Raw genomic sequence first — 20,103 nt, 5'->3', positions numbered from 1 at the left:
AAACTTCCTTAGAATCTAAGACCAGTTGACTTTACAGACGAATTCTAACAAACATTTAAAACCTATTCTTCTCAAACTATTTATCCAGCCAGAAAAAGAGGAAAGAAAATCTCCAACTTTATTCTTTGAGGCTACCATTATCCTGATACCAAAACCAGATAAGATGCTACAAAAAAAGAGAACTACAGGCCAAAATCTCTGATGAACATAGATGCAAAAATTCTCAACAAAATACTAGCAAAATGGAATCCAACCATACATTTAAAAAATCATCCACCATGATGGAGTGGGATTTATTCCTGGGTTGCAAGGGTGGTGCAATATTCACAAGTCAATAAACATGATACATCACATCAATAAGAGAAAAAATAAAACCATATAATTATTTCAATAAATGTAGAAAAAGCATTTGACAAAGTACAACATCCATTCATGATAAAAACCCTCAACAAGCAGGCTTAAAAGGAACATACCTCAACATAATAAAGGCCATATATGAAAAACTACAACTAAAATCATACTCAATGGTGAAAAACAGAGCATTTTCTCAATGGAGAAAAACTAAGGTAAAGAATAAGACAAAGATGTCCACTCTTACCACATTTATTCAACATAGTACTGGAAGTCCTAGTCACAGCAATCAGACGACAAAAAGTAATAAAAGGGATCCAAATTGGTAAGGAAGAAGTAAAATTCTCACCAAAAAACTACCAGAACTGATAAACAAATTCAGTAAAGTTATAGGATACAAAATTAATGTGCAGAAATCTGTTGCATTCTTATATACTAACAAAGAAGCAGCAGAAAAGAAATCAAGAAAACAATCCCATTTACAATTGCACCAAAAATAACAGAATACTTAGGAATAAATGTAATCAAGGAGGTGAAAGACCTGTACTCTGAAAACTATAAAACACTGGTAAGAGAAATTGAAGGGGACACAAAGAAATGGAAAGACACTCCACGCTCATGGATTGGGAGAACAAATATTGTTAAAATGTACACACCATCCAAAGCAATCTATAGATTTAATGTAATCCCTATCAAAATATCAACAGCATTTTTCATAGGACTAGAACAAATAATCCTACAATTTGTATGGAACCACAGAAGACCCTGAAAAGCCGGAGCTATCTTGAAAAAGAAAAAGAAAGATGGAGGTATCACATTTCCAAACTTGAAGTTATATTACAAAGTTGTAGTAATCAAAACAGTATAGACACATAAAACAGAAGGGAAAATCCCTGAATTAAAAAAGAAAAAGAAAACACAGGGATAAACCCACAATTATGTAGTCAATTACTCTTTGACAAAGCAGGAAAGAATATCCAATGGGAAAAAGACAGTCTCTTTAACAAGTGGTATTGGGAAAACTGGACAGCAACAAGCAAAAGGAGGAAACAGGACCACTTTCTTACACCATACACAAAAATAAATTCAAAACAGATTAAAGACCAAAATATTAAACCTGAAACCACAAAAATCCTACAAGAGAGTGCAGACAGTAATTTCTCTGACATGGCCATGACAACATTTTTCTACCTATATGTCTTGAGGCAAGGGAAACAAAAGCAAAAATAAACTATTGGGACTACTACATAAATATAAAAATCTTCTGCACCACGGAAGAACCAATCAACAAAACCAAAAGGCACACTACTGAATGGGAGAAGATATTTACAGATGCCAGATCTGATAAAGGGTTACTATCCAAAGTATATAAAGAAATTATACAACTCAACATGCAAAGAAACGAATAATCCAATTAAAATGGGCAGAAGACATGAACAGGCATTTCTCTAGAGAAGACGTCCAGATGGCCAATAGACATATGAAAAGATGCTCACCGTCACTCATTATCAGGGAAATGAAATCAAAATTACAATAAAATATTACCTCACACCTATCAGAATGACAAAGATAAAAAACACAAGAAACAACAACTGTTAGTGACGATGTGGAGAAAAAGGAACTCTTGCTCACCATTGATGGGAATGCAAACTAGTGCAGTTTCTGTATAAAACAGTATGGAGGCTCCTTAAAAAATTAAAAATGAAACTACCCTATAATCTGGTAATCGCACTACTGGGTATTTACCCAAAGAACATAAAAACACTAATTCAAAAGGATACATGCATTCCTGTGTTTACTGAAGCAATATTTACAACAGCCAAATAATGGAAGCAGCCCAAGTGTCCATCAATAAATGAATGGATAAAGAAAATACGGTGTACACACACACACACACACTGGAATATTATTCAGCAATAAGAAAGAATGAAACTTACCATTTGCAATGACATGGATGGAGCTAAAGAATATAATGCTAAGGAAAGTAATTCAGTCAGAGGTAGACAAATGCCATATGATTTCACTCATATGTGGAATTTAAGAAACAAAACAAACAAGCAAAGGAAAAAAAATAGAGACAAATCAAAAAACAGATTCTTAACTATAGAAAACAAACAGATGGTTACCAGAGGGGAGGTGGATAAGGGGATGTGTGAAATAGGTGAAGGGAATTAAGAGTACACTTACCTTGATAAGCAGTGAATAACATATAGAATTGTTGAGTCACTATATTGTACACCTAAAACTAATATTGTAGTTAACCATACTGGAATTAAGATGAAAAAATAAAAAGTAAAAAGAAAGGTACTGCACTTGGACTCAACTTGAATGTTTCAGCAGTCCCACTTAACATAATAATTAAGGAAAGCAATTTAGTCTAAATGTCAGAAATTAATAATACTATTATCTAATATCAACAATACAATTCAAACATTGTAATGTGTATAAAAATATTTCATGAAAGTACTATAAATATTGGAAAATGATGATGAAAAAGATTGACTGTAAAGTAAAGAAGTGAAAAGTTACCACATCTGAAACATGAGTACCCTCCTCTTCTATCAAAATCAACCTGTGTTTCAGCTTTACCTTAAATACCATTTCCTCTGAAAAACGGTCAGTAATTTCCCCAAATTAGAGGTCCTTCCTCTATCACCTCACAGAATTCTGACATAATTCTGTATAACATATTTAATTCTTAATGGTATTATATTAAACATCTGAATATTTGTCTCACCAAAAGGAACAGTAATGTATAGTGACATGGTATAGTAATAAATGGTAGCAGTTAATGCTTGAACTTTGAAGATATATTCTGAGTTCTGCCCATTAATCATTGTACTCTTCCAATAAGAAATAATCTTATGTCCATATTAAAGTAACACCGATTAGATAAAAATTGGCTGAAAAATCATAAAGCTAAAAGTTCCAAGCCAAATAATTAAACAATCATATATTTTTGCTTCAACATATCAATGATTTACATCAGAATATTCTTTTTCCTTCTTAAGGTTGAATTGGAACCTGGTAACAATTACTCAAAGTCAGTATGTCAAAAACCTCTGTTCTTATTTTGAGGGTTTGAGTAATGATGTCAATGGTTAAATGGCAACTCTAAGTAATTTATAGTATATATAAACCAACGGCACCAAATATTGCATTTGAGGCCAAATGACTTATGCTATTGAGTTCAAGACTCTCACAATAAAAGGTTACTTCATGATATTAAAGAGTCAAAAAATATTTGTTCAGCTACAAAAATATAATTCATTTCTCATAGTAAGTGCTTCTCAGAATTTAACCTTGTTTTTGGTCATCATCTGCTGTGTAAAAGCCTTAAAGAGGTGCTATCACAAAAGCAGGTCAGGTTTAGTAATTGGTCAATAAAGGAGAATGACTTCTAATAAGAGAGTAGCAACAATAAAAAATTCCTGTAGCATTGTTTCTTCAACCTTGACATTTGACCATCAATTTATATGTTTATGTACTTTATTCATCATAATGCTGATACTAAGACAGTATTCTTTTCACTGATAGGGCAATCCATGATTCCTCTATTTCATGTAGCAGCCTGAAATAGTATAGTGGCTTACTCAGTAAATACTTATGGTTTAATTAATTATAGTTTAATTGTAAATTTAATTATAATACTGACATACAGTATTAGTTTCAGGGGTATAACAGTGATTTGCCAATTATATACATTACAGAATCTTTTCTGAAAGAGAAAAAAAATCCTGTGTGTACTTTCTTAAAATCTCTCCCTAATAGCATATTATTTGACATTTTTGTAGGCACCTGGATGGCTCAGTCAGTTAAGCATCTGACTCAGTTTCAGCTCAGGTCATGATATCAGGATCCTGAGACCAAACCCAGCCTTGGGCTGTGCTCAGCATGGAGTCTGCTTGTCCCTCTCCCTCTGCTCCTCCCACCCCCCCCGAATAAATAAATAAATAAACCCTTTAAAAATATAAAACTTTCTGTAAGGCATATAGTTATGATTGATGGCTTCATAATATTTCAAATTTCAAATAATCACCAAAAAGCAAAGGGTGCCAATCTTTATTTCTCCTTTATGTTCTAAAGGAAATTAAGCTGTTCAGACATGTACTCATAGCCATGACATTATTATGCCAAGGGGTAACTGCCTTAACCAGAGCTGAATTACCTAAAAGGAAATTTAAGGTAAAAACAAAAAACCTCCTGAGACTAAGCCTTGCAAATTCAGGTTGTAGATCATCCTGGAGCGGCAGCATACTTTTAAGAGTCTTAAGGAAAAAGGGAAGATGACTACCAAAAACAATCCATAAGGGAAATCAAGGCTTCCTAAAAGATAAAGAGGGGAGAGTTGCAAACTCAAAAGAGAAATACTTCAGTAGGACTTGAAGCAGGACTATAGGGTTGGTTCATTACAAGTTCAGAAAGCTTAAGACCGAAAGGAAAATACTAGGCTATCTAGAGTGGCATACTTTTCAGGTTTCTGTGCAGAATTTGAAAGAGAAAGAAGGGTAAGTGCCTCAGAAGAGAAACAAGAGTGACACCCAATATCACAATTCATTATCTTGTTCACAAAGACATCATAAAAGACAAGGATAAATTCTGTTGGTTTTTCATAGGCTTAAGGTATTCTTTTGCCAATAAATGATCTATTCTTAGAGATAGTTTTATTACAGAACTAATATATGTTAATATTTGGTGAAATAACAGGAAATGCAGTTAAGGGAGAAATAGAGGGGAAGGGAGGAGGAAAAGGAAGGAAGGAAGGCAGGAAGGAAGGCAGGCAGGCAGGCAATTAAAATATCCCATAATTTCAACATGCAAAAAAAAAAAATCATTCCACATTATTTAAGGAGCACCCGCTATGCATCAGGGACTATGTTAAAAAACTGGGAATATCACGGTGAACAAAACAGACATGGTTTCAGTATTCAAGGAGCTTATACATACATGTGGAAGGCTTCAGGATTTAAAAAACAAAACAAAAAACTCTTCAGTGGTGAAACTTCCGACACTAATGGGATAAATATATTTATGTAAAAGCTTCCTCAAAGCATAAACTGGCAACAAGGAAACCTAGGAACCACCTTTTTTCCTACCAATTCAAGATATGTGCTCTTAGAATCACTTCAGCTATTTAGGTTTCAAGTTTCTCATCCATCACTCTCAAGAGAGAAGCATTAAAGGCTGCCTCCATCTCAGAGGAAAACCATGGTGTGGGGCAGCCATCGTGTCATAAGTAGTAAAGCAAAAATACGAATGGCTCTAGAACCTGCCCTTCAACTTATATACAGCTTACCACACTGATCCACCAGGACTATTACTGTTCTTTCGCCCTGGCCTTAATTCCAAAATAAAACCAATTAACAAGAAGTTTGCACTTCTATGACTCTTAGCGTGCAGGCATGCACGATACAGCCAACACTACCACCACCAGAAGTACCAGCCCACAGCAGAAAATGAACAAATGAAGCATCTGCAGTTATTATCATGAGATCTTAGAGGAGCATCAAGAATTTCTGAAGTTGGAAGAGGCAGTCTCTTGCTTACAGCTACCACTTTTGACAAGGCTAGTATTGGTTTTCACATATCTTACACTCAGAACTAAGTTTTGACAATGATTAAATTATTCAAAATACAACTCTATAATAATGAAGCTGGTTGTTCTGTAAAATTGGGGTTGTTACTTAGTGTTTGTCCTTCATAAATACCTTCACACTGCTTCTTCTGAAATGAAGTCTTAACCTGAACTTTGATCTTTAAAGTGCTCAGAGAGAAACTAAACATAAACTAACCAGGGGATTATAGAAAAATAAGTGAGAAAACTTTGCTTATCAGATCACTACTAGAATTTGGATGATCACATTTATGTTTTGGAAAGTAAAAGGAGAAAAAGGAAAAGAAAGGAGGGGAAGGAAGGCAGAAAGGAATCTCATTCATCATAAACTCAAAAATTTTATTCAATGTCCATTTAATATATACCCATTTAATATATATGGGCTGCAAAATATGGCACAATCCCTATCCTCCAAGAGCTTACAGTCTAGTGAGGAGATACAGATCTAATTAAATACAACAATTGTCAAAGAGCATGATGAATGCTATGTTATAAAATATTCTGCAAATTATAGAGACTGACTAATTCAATCAAGAACTGGCAAAGTCTTCACAGGGGAGGTAACATAGATCTGAGTTCAGGAAGAATTCTCAAATCCAAGAAAGAAAGAGTTGTAGGCAGAGAGAACATAAAGAGAGGCGCAGAGGCCCAAAGTGTACAGGAGGCTAGCGTGAAGCACACTGCAGGGCAAATGAAACTGATGTACTGGAGATCGGATTGGAAAGTAAGTGGAAGGTCTAGTTGTGAAGGCACTGAAATACCATGCTGAGAAACATGACGTTTATCCCGAAGGTAGTAATAAGATGGTGAAAATTTCTATGCAAGGAAATGTAATGAAATTTGGGTTTTAGAAGTACACATTCTGATATTTACACAGGACATATAGGACATATATCATTGTAGCATACAGATATACCACTGGGAGAGAGAGCGTGAAAACAGAAGACCAATTAGGAGCTGTTTTGCTTACCACCCTCAATATTGCTCATTTTATTTGATTGCTGACACAGAAGTTATAAATTGATATATTATCACCTGAGAACCTTGCCTGGATATTAAATTAAATAAATTCACAAAATGTGTTTATTTGATCTGCATTTGATCCTTTTGCTTTTAAGTGGTTTGCAGGAAAAATAAGTTCTGATCTTTGACTAATTTGAGGGTCCCACACTCCAAAGGAGAACTCCTGGCCTAAAAATTGCATTATTCTTTCATCTAATGATTTAAATTGGCATATATAATTGCAATCATTTTTAAGTACCCACTAAGTATATAATTTTAAGTATGTGTTGAAAGTATCATTTAAGTTTCATTTCTTCAAACTTTGTTTTAAATACTCAAGGAGAAAGACAAAGATTGATTAACTGAAGTTCCTACTTCTAAAGATCCCTCCAAGCATTCCACCTTCATTGCCTCAGAGAAAAACTGATGCCACAGAACCCAGACAACGAGAGTCAAATTCTTTCCTCAATATGATCCCCATAAAACCCTGACACAACTCTGGGTGACCCTGGGTTGACTGTGGATTACTTACTTCTTCAGGCCAGTATAACTGAGGACCACAGGTAAGTTCTGCATCTCTGCTACAAAAATAAACTTGTATTTTGCATACTTGATTACAGAACCGAGAACTGTGCCTGATACATAACACATATTACATAACTGGAATAACCAATAACCAACCAACCTGAGTGATCCTGAGAAGACTACACCCCTCCAGCCCACAACACTTGCCAACTAACTCTGCCTTATAATCCCAAGGTTAATTCTTTCATGCCCTTTATCTCCATTTACATCGGCCAACAGGAGAAGCCCAAAACTCTAAGAACACCCCTTATGACCAAGACCCTCATCACCAAAGACCTCTGTGTAACCCCACCTGATGCCATCTCTCACTCTACAACACTGAAATCTCTTCTATTCTGCCCTCTAGAATTCATAATGTATCATTAGCAAAATCTCCCATATCTTCCTAAATCTTTTCTCTGAACTTACTCTCCATCTTCTTTTCACACAAATCTGAGGACACTGCTTTCTGTGAAGTCCTCTTAACTAGCTGATGCTTTCTTGCCATACCCTGCATAGAACTGGGCCTGGGAGTGGGTTCAATGGCTTCCCTGATCTTCACTGCCACTTCCAGTCTACTTTTGTACCTCCTCTTTAAAAAACAGCCTTGCTTTGGATTTTCATGTCATCACCATACACCCATTACTCCTAACTGCAAAAATCTATATGATCCTTGTTTTTTTATTTTATTTTATTATTATATTATGTTAGTCACCATACAGTACATCCCCGGATTCCGATGCAAAGTTCGATGCTTCATTAGTTGCGTATAACACCCAGTGCACCATGCAAAAAATCTATATGATCCTGAGGTCAGCACCCTCGCCCCTTTGTTCTTTGAAGATTTTAGCTCCGGATTCACTGTCACTCCTTGTGTCAGAGACAAGAGTCCCCATTAATCAGTCTACCTATTCCCCTGTATTACTTAGTCTGCCACTAGGCAAGCCCATGTGAATGATTCTGACCAATAACGTACGACCTAAAGTTAGATGGTACCTCTCTGAGTTTTACAGGCAATCAAAAGCAAGTGTGCTTTTCTCACTTCTTTCTCTTATCTGCTGGCTGAGTGCAGACCATCCAATGGATCAGCAGTGTGACTAAATGGCAGATGCCCGACTCCTTGCTTGGAAAAGAGCTAAAACACTGTGAACACAACAATGTACTTTCCTTGAACAAGAAATCAAGTCTATTGTGTCAAGACACTGAGATTTTTGTGGTTGTTTTTTAGAGTCAGTGGAAAACACTGACTAATAGATCCTATTAGAGGAAACTGAAACATTTGATCATTGCCACCTTCTTGACACACTTTCTTGATTCCTTCTGGACACCACTGTCTCTGTGTTCCCTTCTACCTCACCGGCAGCTTTCTTGGTTTTCTTGCTAGCTCTTCACTTTCCAGACCTCTAAATGTTGCGGTGTCCCAAGATTCAGCCTTTGGATCATTACTCTTCTCTACAAACACTCTCTTGTTAGATGATCTCACTCAGTGTCATGGCTTTTAAGTATCCTCCATAAGGAGACAATTCCCAGAAAACAGTCTTGACCTAGCCTCTTAACTCCAGACTGCTCATCCTATTGTCCACTCAACGTCTCCATTCAGATGTTTAACAGGAATTTCAAATTTAACATGGCCAAAGCAAAACTCTGGAATCTCCCTCTGTCCCCACACTTTTGCTTTTATATTCCTTCAAGTCTCAGGAAATAGCAAATCCACCCTTTCAGTTGCTTAGGTGAAAATGACTGACCTTCCCCCTACACGCACACTATACATCCACACAATTGGCATAATTTTACTGGCTCCATCACAAAATATATCATGCATTTGACCTTACCTCCTCTAGTGATACTATCCTCATCCAAGTCACCATGATTACAGGCATACACTATGGCAACAAGCCACAGGTCAACAGGTCTACCCGTTTCTATACTTTCCACTCTACAGTCTATTCTCAACGCAGCACCCAAAGTGCTACTATTAAAATAGCCAAAAAGAGTCATATCACTTCTCTAATCAAAACCCTTCTATGGCATCCTGTATTACTCACTTTTACTAGTCCAAATCCTTACAATGACTTATAAGTCCCTACAGGATTTTTCTTCCCCATTGTTTTTTTAACTACTTCTTCCATTCCACTTCCCAGTGCTCTCTGCTCTAGCCTGGTTGTCCTCCTTGCTCTTCCTTGAACATAAGAATACTGGTAAAAATACTGGGTTAAAGAACACAGTAGAAGAGAAACCATGTCCCCACTACCTTTCTCTCAATCCCCCATTTCCTCAAGTCTATAGGAAATTTCAGAAGGGTTGAGGGAATTTCAGCACAGCAAGAATAAAAGCAGACTGATACCAGTCTGTGAATCTTATTATAGAGCTATTCTTCCATTCTGTTGGTGTGGCTTGGAAAACACTTGAAAAAGAGATAAAGGAAAATGTTGGCCTCTTCCAAAATTTATGAGCTATGGAAAAGTAAGAGTTCAGCTCAGTAAGCACAACTAGTCCCTTACTTGTACTAGGACTTAAGGGGAACAAAGATGCAGAAGACTGAAGTTGTGCTTTTGAGGAGCTTACCTTTGAAAAAGGGAAATGAATGGATAACAAACTTACTAAGTGGATAGGTAGCATAGAGCTATTTTAGAAAATTTTATTATCGTGTAGGAAGTGCAATAATTTTAGAATTATTTTCTTATAATGACCTTTCACTCTGTTCTAAATCACATATGTATAGCCATGGAAAAGAAGCTATTACTCATTCATAATCCAAATAATGATTTTGGTGTCACTAGAAAGAAACACAAATATACTTCTTGCAAAAGAAAAAAAAAAGAGGTCAATTTTCAGGTTCATAAATAACCTAAATCTGTACTCTTTTTTTTGCCACTTCCATGGCTACCAACCTGCTGAAAAACTTCATCTTTATAAAGAAGGGTACATCCCATTCCTGGAAAGGGTCTTCCTCCTTCCATTCCATCTTAGACTACTCTCAACCACAGGATACTATTCAAGAATAAATAGCATCTTAGATAGAAAACCCAAGTTCCGCATCTGGTTTTCAAAACCCTGGATAAGCTGGTCTTGCCTCTCTGAATCTGTTCAATTTTAATTTCCACTACTTCTGCTGAAGAATCTCCACTCCAATCCATGTCTTCCCCCCTGTTGTTCCCATCCAAGTGAACTGCCCCCTCCTGATTATCATAAACCCTATCTATTCAAGACCTACCTCAGGTTGTACCTCTCCAATGAAAACTTTTCCAATTCCTAAAGTCTGTAATAATGGCTCCTTTACCTAATTTTTCCTCAGCTTTGTGCAATATGGTAGACACTCAGCTTTGTGAAGTCTACCATATTGCACAAGACTTTTTTCTTTCCTGTTAGAACCTGAGGTCCATGAGAACAAGAGCCATGTCATCTACAATTTTCAATTTCCCAAAGTACTTAACACACAATTAAGAACACTGTAGGAACCCAAAATTAATATTTACTGATTACCCAACTAAAGATGAAATCTAATGTCAATATCCTGGGTTATACCTTGACTACTCTTGTCAGTATTTAACATTTTTAAACATACCTGAATTTGTGATACAGTGGGAATATTCTGAAAGATTATGTGCACCAACTTAAAATGTACTATATGCTGCTATTTCTCCTAAATAATTGATAAGTACCCCTGGGAAATGTGGGAATAGACATGAAAAGTTACTGGACATCAATATAAATTAAAGAACTGGGGGCAAAAAAGTTTAAGGAATGTGATATTTAAGTCCCTAAATAAAAATAAAAAGAGAGAAAAAGGTTTTATGGATTTGTGCAATAATTATTTACTAAATATTTGCTCAGTGCCAGAAATAGATGTTAGATTCTGGGAAAAAAGAAGTAAACAAATCTTGGGGGGAAAACAGTTTCTTCAATGAATGTTGTTGGGAAAACTGGACAGCCATATGCAGAAGGATGAAACTGGACACCAAACACAAAAACTAACTCAAATGGATTAAAGACTTAAAACTAAGACCTGAACTGTAAAACACATGCAGTAAGCTCTGGGACACTGATCTTGGCTATGATTTTTTTTAAGCTGACACCAAAAGCAAAGGAAACAGAACCAAAAATAAACTACTGGGACTATATCAAATTAAAATGCTTCTGCACAGCAAAGGAAACCAGCAATAAAATGAAAAGGCAAACTACTGAATATGAGAAAATATTTGTAAGTCATGTATCTGGTAAAGGGTTAATATCCAAAATATGTAAAGAACTCTTAAAACTCAGTAGCAAAAAGCAATCTGATTAAAAAATGGACAGAAGATCTAAATAAGACATTTCCCAAAGACATACAGATGGCCCACAGGTACATAAAAGATGCTCAAAATCATTAATCATCAGGGAAATGCAAACCACAACCAAAATAATATATTATCTTACACCTGAGAGAATGGCTATTATCAAAAAGACAAGAGATAACAAGTGCTGGAAAGGATGTGGAGAAAAGGAAATCCCTGTGCACTGTTTTTGGGAATGTAAATTGGTGCAGCCATTATGAAAAAAAAGTGCATACATGTTCCTTTAAAAATTAAGAACAGAACTACCATATGATCTAGCAATTTCACTCTGGGGTATTTATCTAAAGAAAATGAAAATACTAACTGGAAAAGATATATGCACCTCTATGTTCACTACAGTACTATTTATACTAGCCTAAATATGGAAACAACCTAAGTGTCTGCTTTTGGATGAATGAAAAAAGAAAATGAGGTTAATACACACACACACACACACACAAATATATCAATATGTACACATGTGTGTGTATATATACGTATATGATATATATATATACATACACACACACATATATATATGATATACACACACCTATAATGGAATATTATTCAGCCATAAAAAAGAAGAAAAGCTTGCCATTTGTGATAACAGGGATGGACCTCAAGGGCAGTATGCTAAGTGAAATTAGTCAGATAAAGACAAATGCCATATGATCTCACTTCTATATGGAATCTAAAAACAAAGCAAAATAAAACAAAACAAAAACCAAGCTCATAAATACACAGAACAGGGGTAGTTGCCAGAGGGAAGGGTTCGGTGAAATGAGTGACGGGGGTAAAAAGGTACAAACTTCCAGTATAAACTAAATAAGGCCTGGGGATGTAATGTACAGCATGGTGCTATAGTTAATAATACCATACCGCATATTTGATAGTCTCTCAGAAAGTAAATTGGAAAAGTTCTCATCAAGAAAAAGTTTTTGGTAACTATGTATAGTGATGGATATTAACTAGCCCAATTGTGATAATTTCACAACATATAGATATATTGAATTGTTAAGCTGTACACCTTGAAATTAGTGTAACATATGTCAATTGTACCTCAATTTTTAAAAAGAGAGAAAGTCAGATATGGTCCTTGATATACATTCTAGACAAAGAAAAAAAAAAGAATGAAAAACTATAATGGGTGTTATGAGCGCAGAAAACAGGTGCTAAGGTAGGGAATCGTGGGGGAGTGCCACAGACCTATCTGAGAAAGACTAAACAGGGAAGGAGGGTTTTTTTTTTATTATTATATTATGTTAATCACCATACAGTACATCCCCGGATTCCGATGTAAAGTTTGATGCTTCATTAGTTGCGTATAACACCCAGTGCACCATGCAATACGTGCCCTCCTTACTACCCATCACCAGTCTATCCCATTCCCCCACCCCCCTCCCCTCTGACGTCTTCAGTTTGTTTCTCATAGTCCATAGTCTCTCATGTTTCATTCCCCCTTCTGATTACCCCCCCTTTCTTTATCCCTTTCTTCCCCTACCGATCATCCTAGTTCTTATGTTCCATAGATGAGAGAAATCATATGATAATTGTCTTTCTCTGCTTGACTTATTTCACTTAGCATTATCTCCTCCAGTGCCGTCCATGTTGTAGCAAATGTTGAGAATTCGTTCTTTCTGGTAGCTGAGTAATATTCCATTGTATATATGGACCACAGCTTCTTAATCCAGTCATCTGTTGAAGGGCATCTCGGCTCGGGAAGGAGGTTTCTTTACTAAAAGGGTAAAGTTTAAACTAAGACTTGGAGCATGAAAAGTACATAGCCATGAGAACAACAACGGCCTTTCTCTTCATTGCACCTGAGACGGCAAGAGGGGTCACCAGCAGCTCTACTGGGGCCACCCAAAGAACTGTGGCCAGGGTTCTTGTTTTTGCCGCGTCTGCTCAAACCAGTGTGGTCTGATGCAGAAATACGGCCTCCATATGAGCTGCCAGTATTTCCATCAGTATGTGGCGGATACAGGCTTCATTAAGTTGGATTAAGTGAATCTCCTTGAATGGTTCATCCAAGACACCAAGCTTAACTGCCGATATCCAAGATACCTAACCTTAATGCTAACTCATTGTATATAAAATAAGATACTTCAATTATGAGTGTTTGAATGTGAGGAAAAAAAAAATGGAAACCATGGAAACAGCACACGAAAAGATCCCAGGCAAGAAAAAAAAAAGCATAAAGTGTCTGAAGAAATGAAAGAGGATCAATGTAAGGAAAAATGACAAATGATGAATGGAAGAACCCAACAGAAGCTAAATCAGGTCAAACTTTGTAGGCCATGGTAATAAGTTTGGATTTTACCTTAAATGCAGGAAGAAACTACTGGAGCATTTTAAGCAGAGAATAAAATGATCCAATTTAGATTTTTAATAAGATGATTCTTGCTGTCACCTGAACAATGGGGTTAGAGTGAGAACAGATGATGAGATAATTTGGAAATGACATGAGTGAGACTATTTAGCAGATCTTTATTCTGTAGAAGAAATTATGCGGCTCTGATTGGGAATGCAGCATATAAACAGAATGGACAAGAAAAAAAGCCACTATGAATCCAAGGTTTCATCCTTGAGTAACATGGTCAGTGGTAGTGGGGGGGAAAGGTACATGGTTGGTACAGATTTGACAATAGGCTTGAGTGGCCTGTAAGATACCTAAATTTATTTCTTTAAAGATTTATTTACTTATTTGAGAGGGAGAGAGGAAGGGGGGAGGGGCAGAGGGCTAGGGAGAGACAGAGAGAGAATCTCAAGCAGACCCCCGGCTGAATGCAGAGCCCAATGCAGCTCCATTCCAGGACCCGGAGATCATGACCTAAGCTGGAACCAAGAGTTGGACCCTTAACCACAGGTGCCCCTTGAATGGCCTGTAAGATATTTAAACAGAGATGTAGACAACTGGTTATGAGACATCTTAAAAAAGAGAGAAGAAAAGAAAGAAAGAAAACTGGTATAACATAGCAACTCACTTAAGACAAATGTAAAATAAATCATCAGTGTGAAATAAGTGTTATTATGTAAGCATGAAAGGAAATACTGGGTTTTAAGGCAACTTTAAGATGATTAATATCAAACGGAGAAAAAAACTAAAATTACACTGCAATGTCAGTAGCTAATAGATAAAACAATAAGCTTCACCTTGCTTAGAGCATATACCGTTCCTTTTAAAATGCAAACATAAAAAATGTGATATTTACTTTCTATCTGAATGTGTTTTATCATTTTATAGAACTTCCACAAATCTTACTTTATTTAATTCTTACAATACTTAAATCTATGAGCTATTGTTGGTATACTTACTATCACATTATAAACGAAGAAAATGCAGGTGTATGAGGTTAGCTTGACATGGGAGTGGGGACAGGATCGAGAGCTAGATTTTTCGGTCCCTAGTCTACTGGTTTTTCCACCATACCCTCCTAACTTGATCTGTATCTTACAATGATCATTATTTTTGGCAACTTAATTTGGCAACATAAATTTAAGTAATTTGAAGAAAAAGTGACTTTTATATAGTAACACTATTTTTAAATTTCTAGGTTTTAGATAATATATAAAGCTTTAAGCAACTTGCCATAGAAACTGCAATAATGCCTGAGACTTTTCATCAAAATACAAACTACATTTGATACTATCACTCTTGAAAGCCCCTTGGGAAATAATGGCTTTTTGGATTCTGCAAGTCAGCGTGACATGGCATGCAAAATTGCATCTCATGCTGAGCCAACCAGGAAAATATATGTCATCACTATGTGACATTCAGAATTTCATCTGGAAACCATAATCTTGTTCTGACTGCTAAAAAGGGGGGAGGAGGAAGACTGCATACAAAACAATTTGGTTGAATTTTTGCTGAATTCTTGCCAATTCATGTAAAAACTAAAATAACTTATTTCCAAAGAAGAACTCTATATTCAAAAACCTTTCAATGTACTTATTAACATCACAATGTTTTCTCAAAGAACTTTTAAAATTAACTGACATATTTTTTAAATCTTATAATTCAAATTAATGAATCACTAGAAAAAATTCCTTATAATGAAACAAAGTTTCAAAATTAAAAAACTGCAAAGCAGAACAATGAAAACACTCCTTAATTCCTTTCTCCCAAATGAATAAGCTGTAGATTAAGAAACACACAAAAACCCATTGTAGGCTGCGATCTGTTTTACGCATCCTGTATCTTTCTAGTCTAGATTCTTTTCCTCCTGGGCTCCTAATTCTTGTGTGCAATACATTCATAAGCCATCTACCTTATTCTTATTAAAACAGAAACCTGTGAAAGTGATTTAGTGTTATATGATCAACATTTTATGTTTTAAATCTGTTGTGGTTAACTGTAAAATGAAAAATTAGTAGACACAAACTGGAATGGCTGACTCACAAATTATTCCCAGGAGCCATGTTTCTGCTAGCCGTCCATTTTCTGGTATCACATCTCATGCCCCTAAACTCAGAGAGAGCTGCCACTGGGGCCGATCATACTACCTAAACTTCCTGATCACAATGATTGTCTAAGATGTATGCACGTGATCCAAGAGAGGCCAAACAAAATCCTTCTTAGGTATGTTTTCAACAGATACTAGACCAGATCTTTCTCTTTGATCACAGAATATTAACTATGTGAGTCCAGAGGAACCACAGCCATGTACACTGCTAAGAAACCTATGTTCAATAAAAGAAAGTTAAGCCAACAGGAAAAGAAAAACAGAGTCCTAATGGTATGGAGTCTCTGTTTCTAAGTCATTCCAAGGAAAAGATCTATCTTTGCTTTTCTTACCATTTTGGTTATGCAAATCAAGAAAATATCCCTGTTTTATCAAATTTAAAATAATTGTAAAAGTTTCTTTTACAATCGGAGGGCCCTTTGTAATTCAGAAATGTATCAAAAAATAGTACTTTAGAAAGGTGTCTTCCCTAATAAAGGAGTCACTTATCAACTAGGAGGACAAACAGGCAATTTGTTGTTATTTTTATTTTTTATTTAAATTCAATTTAGTTAACATATAGTGTATTATTAGTTTCAGGGGTAGAATTCAGTGATTCATCAATTGCATATAACACCCACTGCTCATTACATCAAGTGACCTCTTTAATGCCCATCACCCAATTACCCCTTCCAGCAACCCTCAGTTTGTTCCCTAGAGTTAAAAGAGTCTCTTATGGTTTGCCTCCCTCTTTGTTCTTATTTTATTTTTCCTTCTCTTCCCCATAGGTGTACCTGCCCAGCCCTCACAATATCATTACACAGCCTGCATAAGCTCCAAAATGCCCAAGCATATCATGGGGTTTACTTCCCCATTTCCCAGGCTTAGTTCCTAAAGAGCTATTCAAACTCAGCGTCCCTTGGCTCTCAGTCCTTCCATTATCATATTCACTGGCTATTATCCCTATGACACTCTGCCTGAACTTGCATATTTGGAGATGCTATATTTTACTCCTCTAATCTCTTCTCCACCTCCAAAAGATTTCAACTACATTAGGCAATTCTTTTCTCAGTTCAACCCTTGGCACTCTCCCATCTGTAGCTTATACGAGGGACTTCCTTCAGATAACCCTAAACTTCCATATAGTAACACCTTAAGACAGCAGTAAACTCCAGTAATGTAGGGTACAAAATTGTAAGACCATCCACTGAGTCTTGGGGACAAATATGAGACTATCTCCTCATATTTACTTTTATCTAAAAATGAGAAAGACAGGTTTTGTTAATATTTAGTAAAGTATAATTACATTGAGGTCCTTCCCCATGTCATAAGTCTACAGATAACACAATGCTAAGTATACTGAAAGAAGAGTAGACATTGAATAACAAGAAGAAAATGGCAGGAGCCCTTCACTCTTTCATTTGTTTTCACTTAATTGTGGGCTATTATAATTTATACGCACACAGTTAATTAGAGTTATAAATTTTATTCTCTACCTTTAACTAAATTAATCCTCATAATTTGGATATACATTTTTTAAAGATTCCCACAAAACACACGTATCCAAACATATGGATTAAAGATATCACTTATTTATTTAAAAGGAAAAGACAACATCTTTCCATTAATTTGGAAGATTATCTTATTGATATAAGGAAGATGGAAATTTACTAGCCTGATGTCAACAAAGACCTTTGATAAAATGGATAGGACTGAAAAATAGGTCTTTACTACATCAATGATGTCCATTTCCCTCTTAGAAATAATGTATTTCAGTGACGTGACTTTTCAATGTCAGCTACTAAAATCAACTATTAAAATAAACTAAATTAAGAACTAAACCTTGGGGTGCCTGGGTGGCTCAGTTGGTTAAGTGTCTGCCTTGAGCTAGGGTCATGATCTTGGGTTATTGCTCAGCAGGGAGCCTACTTCTCCCTCTCCCTCCGCAGCTACCCCTGCTTGTGCTCCCTTTCTCATGCTCACTCATTCTCAAATAAAATCTTTAAAAATAAAAAAAATTAAAAAACACTTAAAAAAAAAGAACTAAACCTTTAATTTTCTATTACACGTATTAAAATTTTTAAAAATGAAGCACAATATTAGTCTCACTGAAATATTATTGATGTATTAAAATTATCAGAATAAAAACATTTAAATGTTAATAAAATTAAAATTATCTTGCAGGCTATATAGTATATTACTATAGTGATACACATATTTAATGCATAAATCAATAAATGGTGTACTACAGATAATTGTTCAAGGATTTTTACTGATAGGAATGCACTAAGAAAAAAGGTAGAAGGCCACCAGAGATTAACTATTTTCAAATAGTTTGTGTCCTCTGTACTTGTTTTAATTCATTCTCTGTTTAGTAATGCTTTTAACAAAATATGAGCCTGCCTCAGATGTGTTCAAGGAATCTAAAAACTGGTTTTGTGGGGTTCTTTTCCTTTGTTTTGATCTAGGCTTGGATTAGGACATTTAAATGAGGAAAGAGTGAGGTAGCAGGGACAGTAGTCAAAATTAATCCCAACAGGATGTAGAATTTAAAACTAATTTCTCAGCATTAAAAGAATTTACCTTCTAAAGCCATCTCCATTGACAAAATGCAGTAGTCTATATTCTATTTTCAAGTAAAAATCAGAGTAAAACTTGAACATATTAAAAGAAACCATACCTAAATAAATCTGCTTTAGAGTCCTAGAGAAATAACAAATGAGCCAAGGAAATAGAACAAAAAATTTTTTCCACTCAAATATGAAATAATTACTCATCTAAATTTCAAGAATCAAAGTTCCAAGAGGAAAAGACATTATGTGCACGCTATACAAATTATAATATATTTAAAAATAAGAATCAATAAACCTAGTTTGCTTAACAAACTCAACATGTTCTTGGAATTAATGAGCAAACACTAATTAAAAGACATTCTGCCAGACACTAGGAGACACACTAAAGAAGCGTAAATTACATTTCTTTATGAACTGATCATTTCCTTGAGGAGTCCTCATAAGAAAACTAGCAACGGAAGAAATTCAGGTATGTAGTAGTGCCAAGTGAGTACTGTAATTACCAGGTACGTCTATAAAAGAATATCATCAAATGATGAATGGATATTTTATGAAATACTAAAAAATCAAAATGTAAAAATACTCTATAGCTACAACCATCTAGACTACTATGGCTGATATGACAAATCATCATATGGCACCTGTTGAAATTCTTCAGAAAGATAAGCTTAGAAATGAACTTAAACATAATTTGAATCGTAAAGATTATGTTAAGTTCTGCAGACTTAATATTTTTTCTCATAAATTCTAGATTTAGAAATAAAAATAATTGTTCTTACAAAGTACAAACAGGAAAAAGCAATTTAGTAAATGTACATTTTCCTTTAAGTTCTCTGATTACTTTCTGGATGGTATTTCCAAGTGTATTTAATTTTTGATGTACTTCATTAGATATACTTCATTTTATTTTAAACCTTTCTCTATTCCAAAAGGGGAAAATATACTTTAAACCACATTTTATCCCTGAAAGAATAAAATCAATTGCATATTACGCAATATTTTCCAATGCGGTAACATTTGCCAATGAAATTGGATAACTAATTAATCACAAAGGAATGGAATTTTATGCTAAACTACATGATTAAAGGAAGCAACTTCTAACATACATAAGTCCACAAAAAATTTATTTCTTGTACATTAATACTAATTCCACCCTATAACTAGGAACATACCTGCCCAACATTCTAGTTTAATCAAATTAAGGATGATTTAAACATTTTTAGATTGAATAACTACATTGG

The 20,103-nt window shown here is 35.2% G+C and overlaps 2 protein-coding genes across 13 annotated transcripts in view; one reads left to right on the top strand and one right to left on the bottom strand.

The window, feature by feature from the left end:
* Nucleotides 1-20,103, bottom strand: part of VPS13B (vacuolar protein sorting 13 homolog B) — a 768,204-nt gene that overhangs the window by 397,983 nt on the left and 350,118 nt on the right. Inside the window, exon 21 of one of the 12 annotated variants that reach the window (XM_034668375.1) lies at nucleotides 13,453-13,582. The exons of the other annotated variants lie outside the window; for them this stretch is intronic. Within the exon in view, the coding sequence (XP_034524266.1) occupies nucleotides 13,539-13,582 (44 nt within the window). The 3' untranslated portion in view covers nucleotides 13,453-13,538. Of the gene's footprint in view, nucleotides 1-13,452; nucleotides 13,583-20,103 lie in introns of those variants that run through there. 12 annotated transcript variants of the gene reach the window in all.
* Nucleotides 13,617-13,851, top strand: LOC109491320 (40S ribosomal protein S29-like). The gene is made up of 2 exons (XM_034668873.1): nucleotides 13,617-13,623; nucleotides 13,673-13,851. The coding sequence occupies exons 1-2, from the start codon at nucleotides 13,617-13,619 to the stop codon at nucleotides 13,849-13,851; spliced, it is 186 nt and encodes a 61-aa protein (XP_034524764.1).

This window comes from Ailuropoda melanoleuca, chromosome 9, assembly GCF_002007445.2.
Source record: "Ailuropoda melanoleuca isolate Jingjing chromosome 9, ASM200744v2, whole genome shotgun sequence".
Classification (NCBI taxonomy): domain Eukaryota; kingdom Metazoa; phylum Chordata; class Mammalia; order Carnivora; family Ursidae; genus Ailuropoda; species Ailuropoda melanoleuca.
The sequence above is the reverse complement of the archived record's forward strand: the minus strand, read 5'-3'. Positions and strand labels throughout refer to the sequence as shown.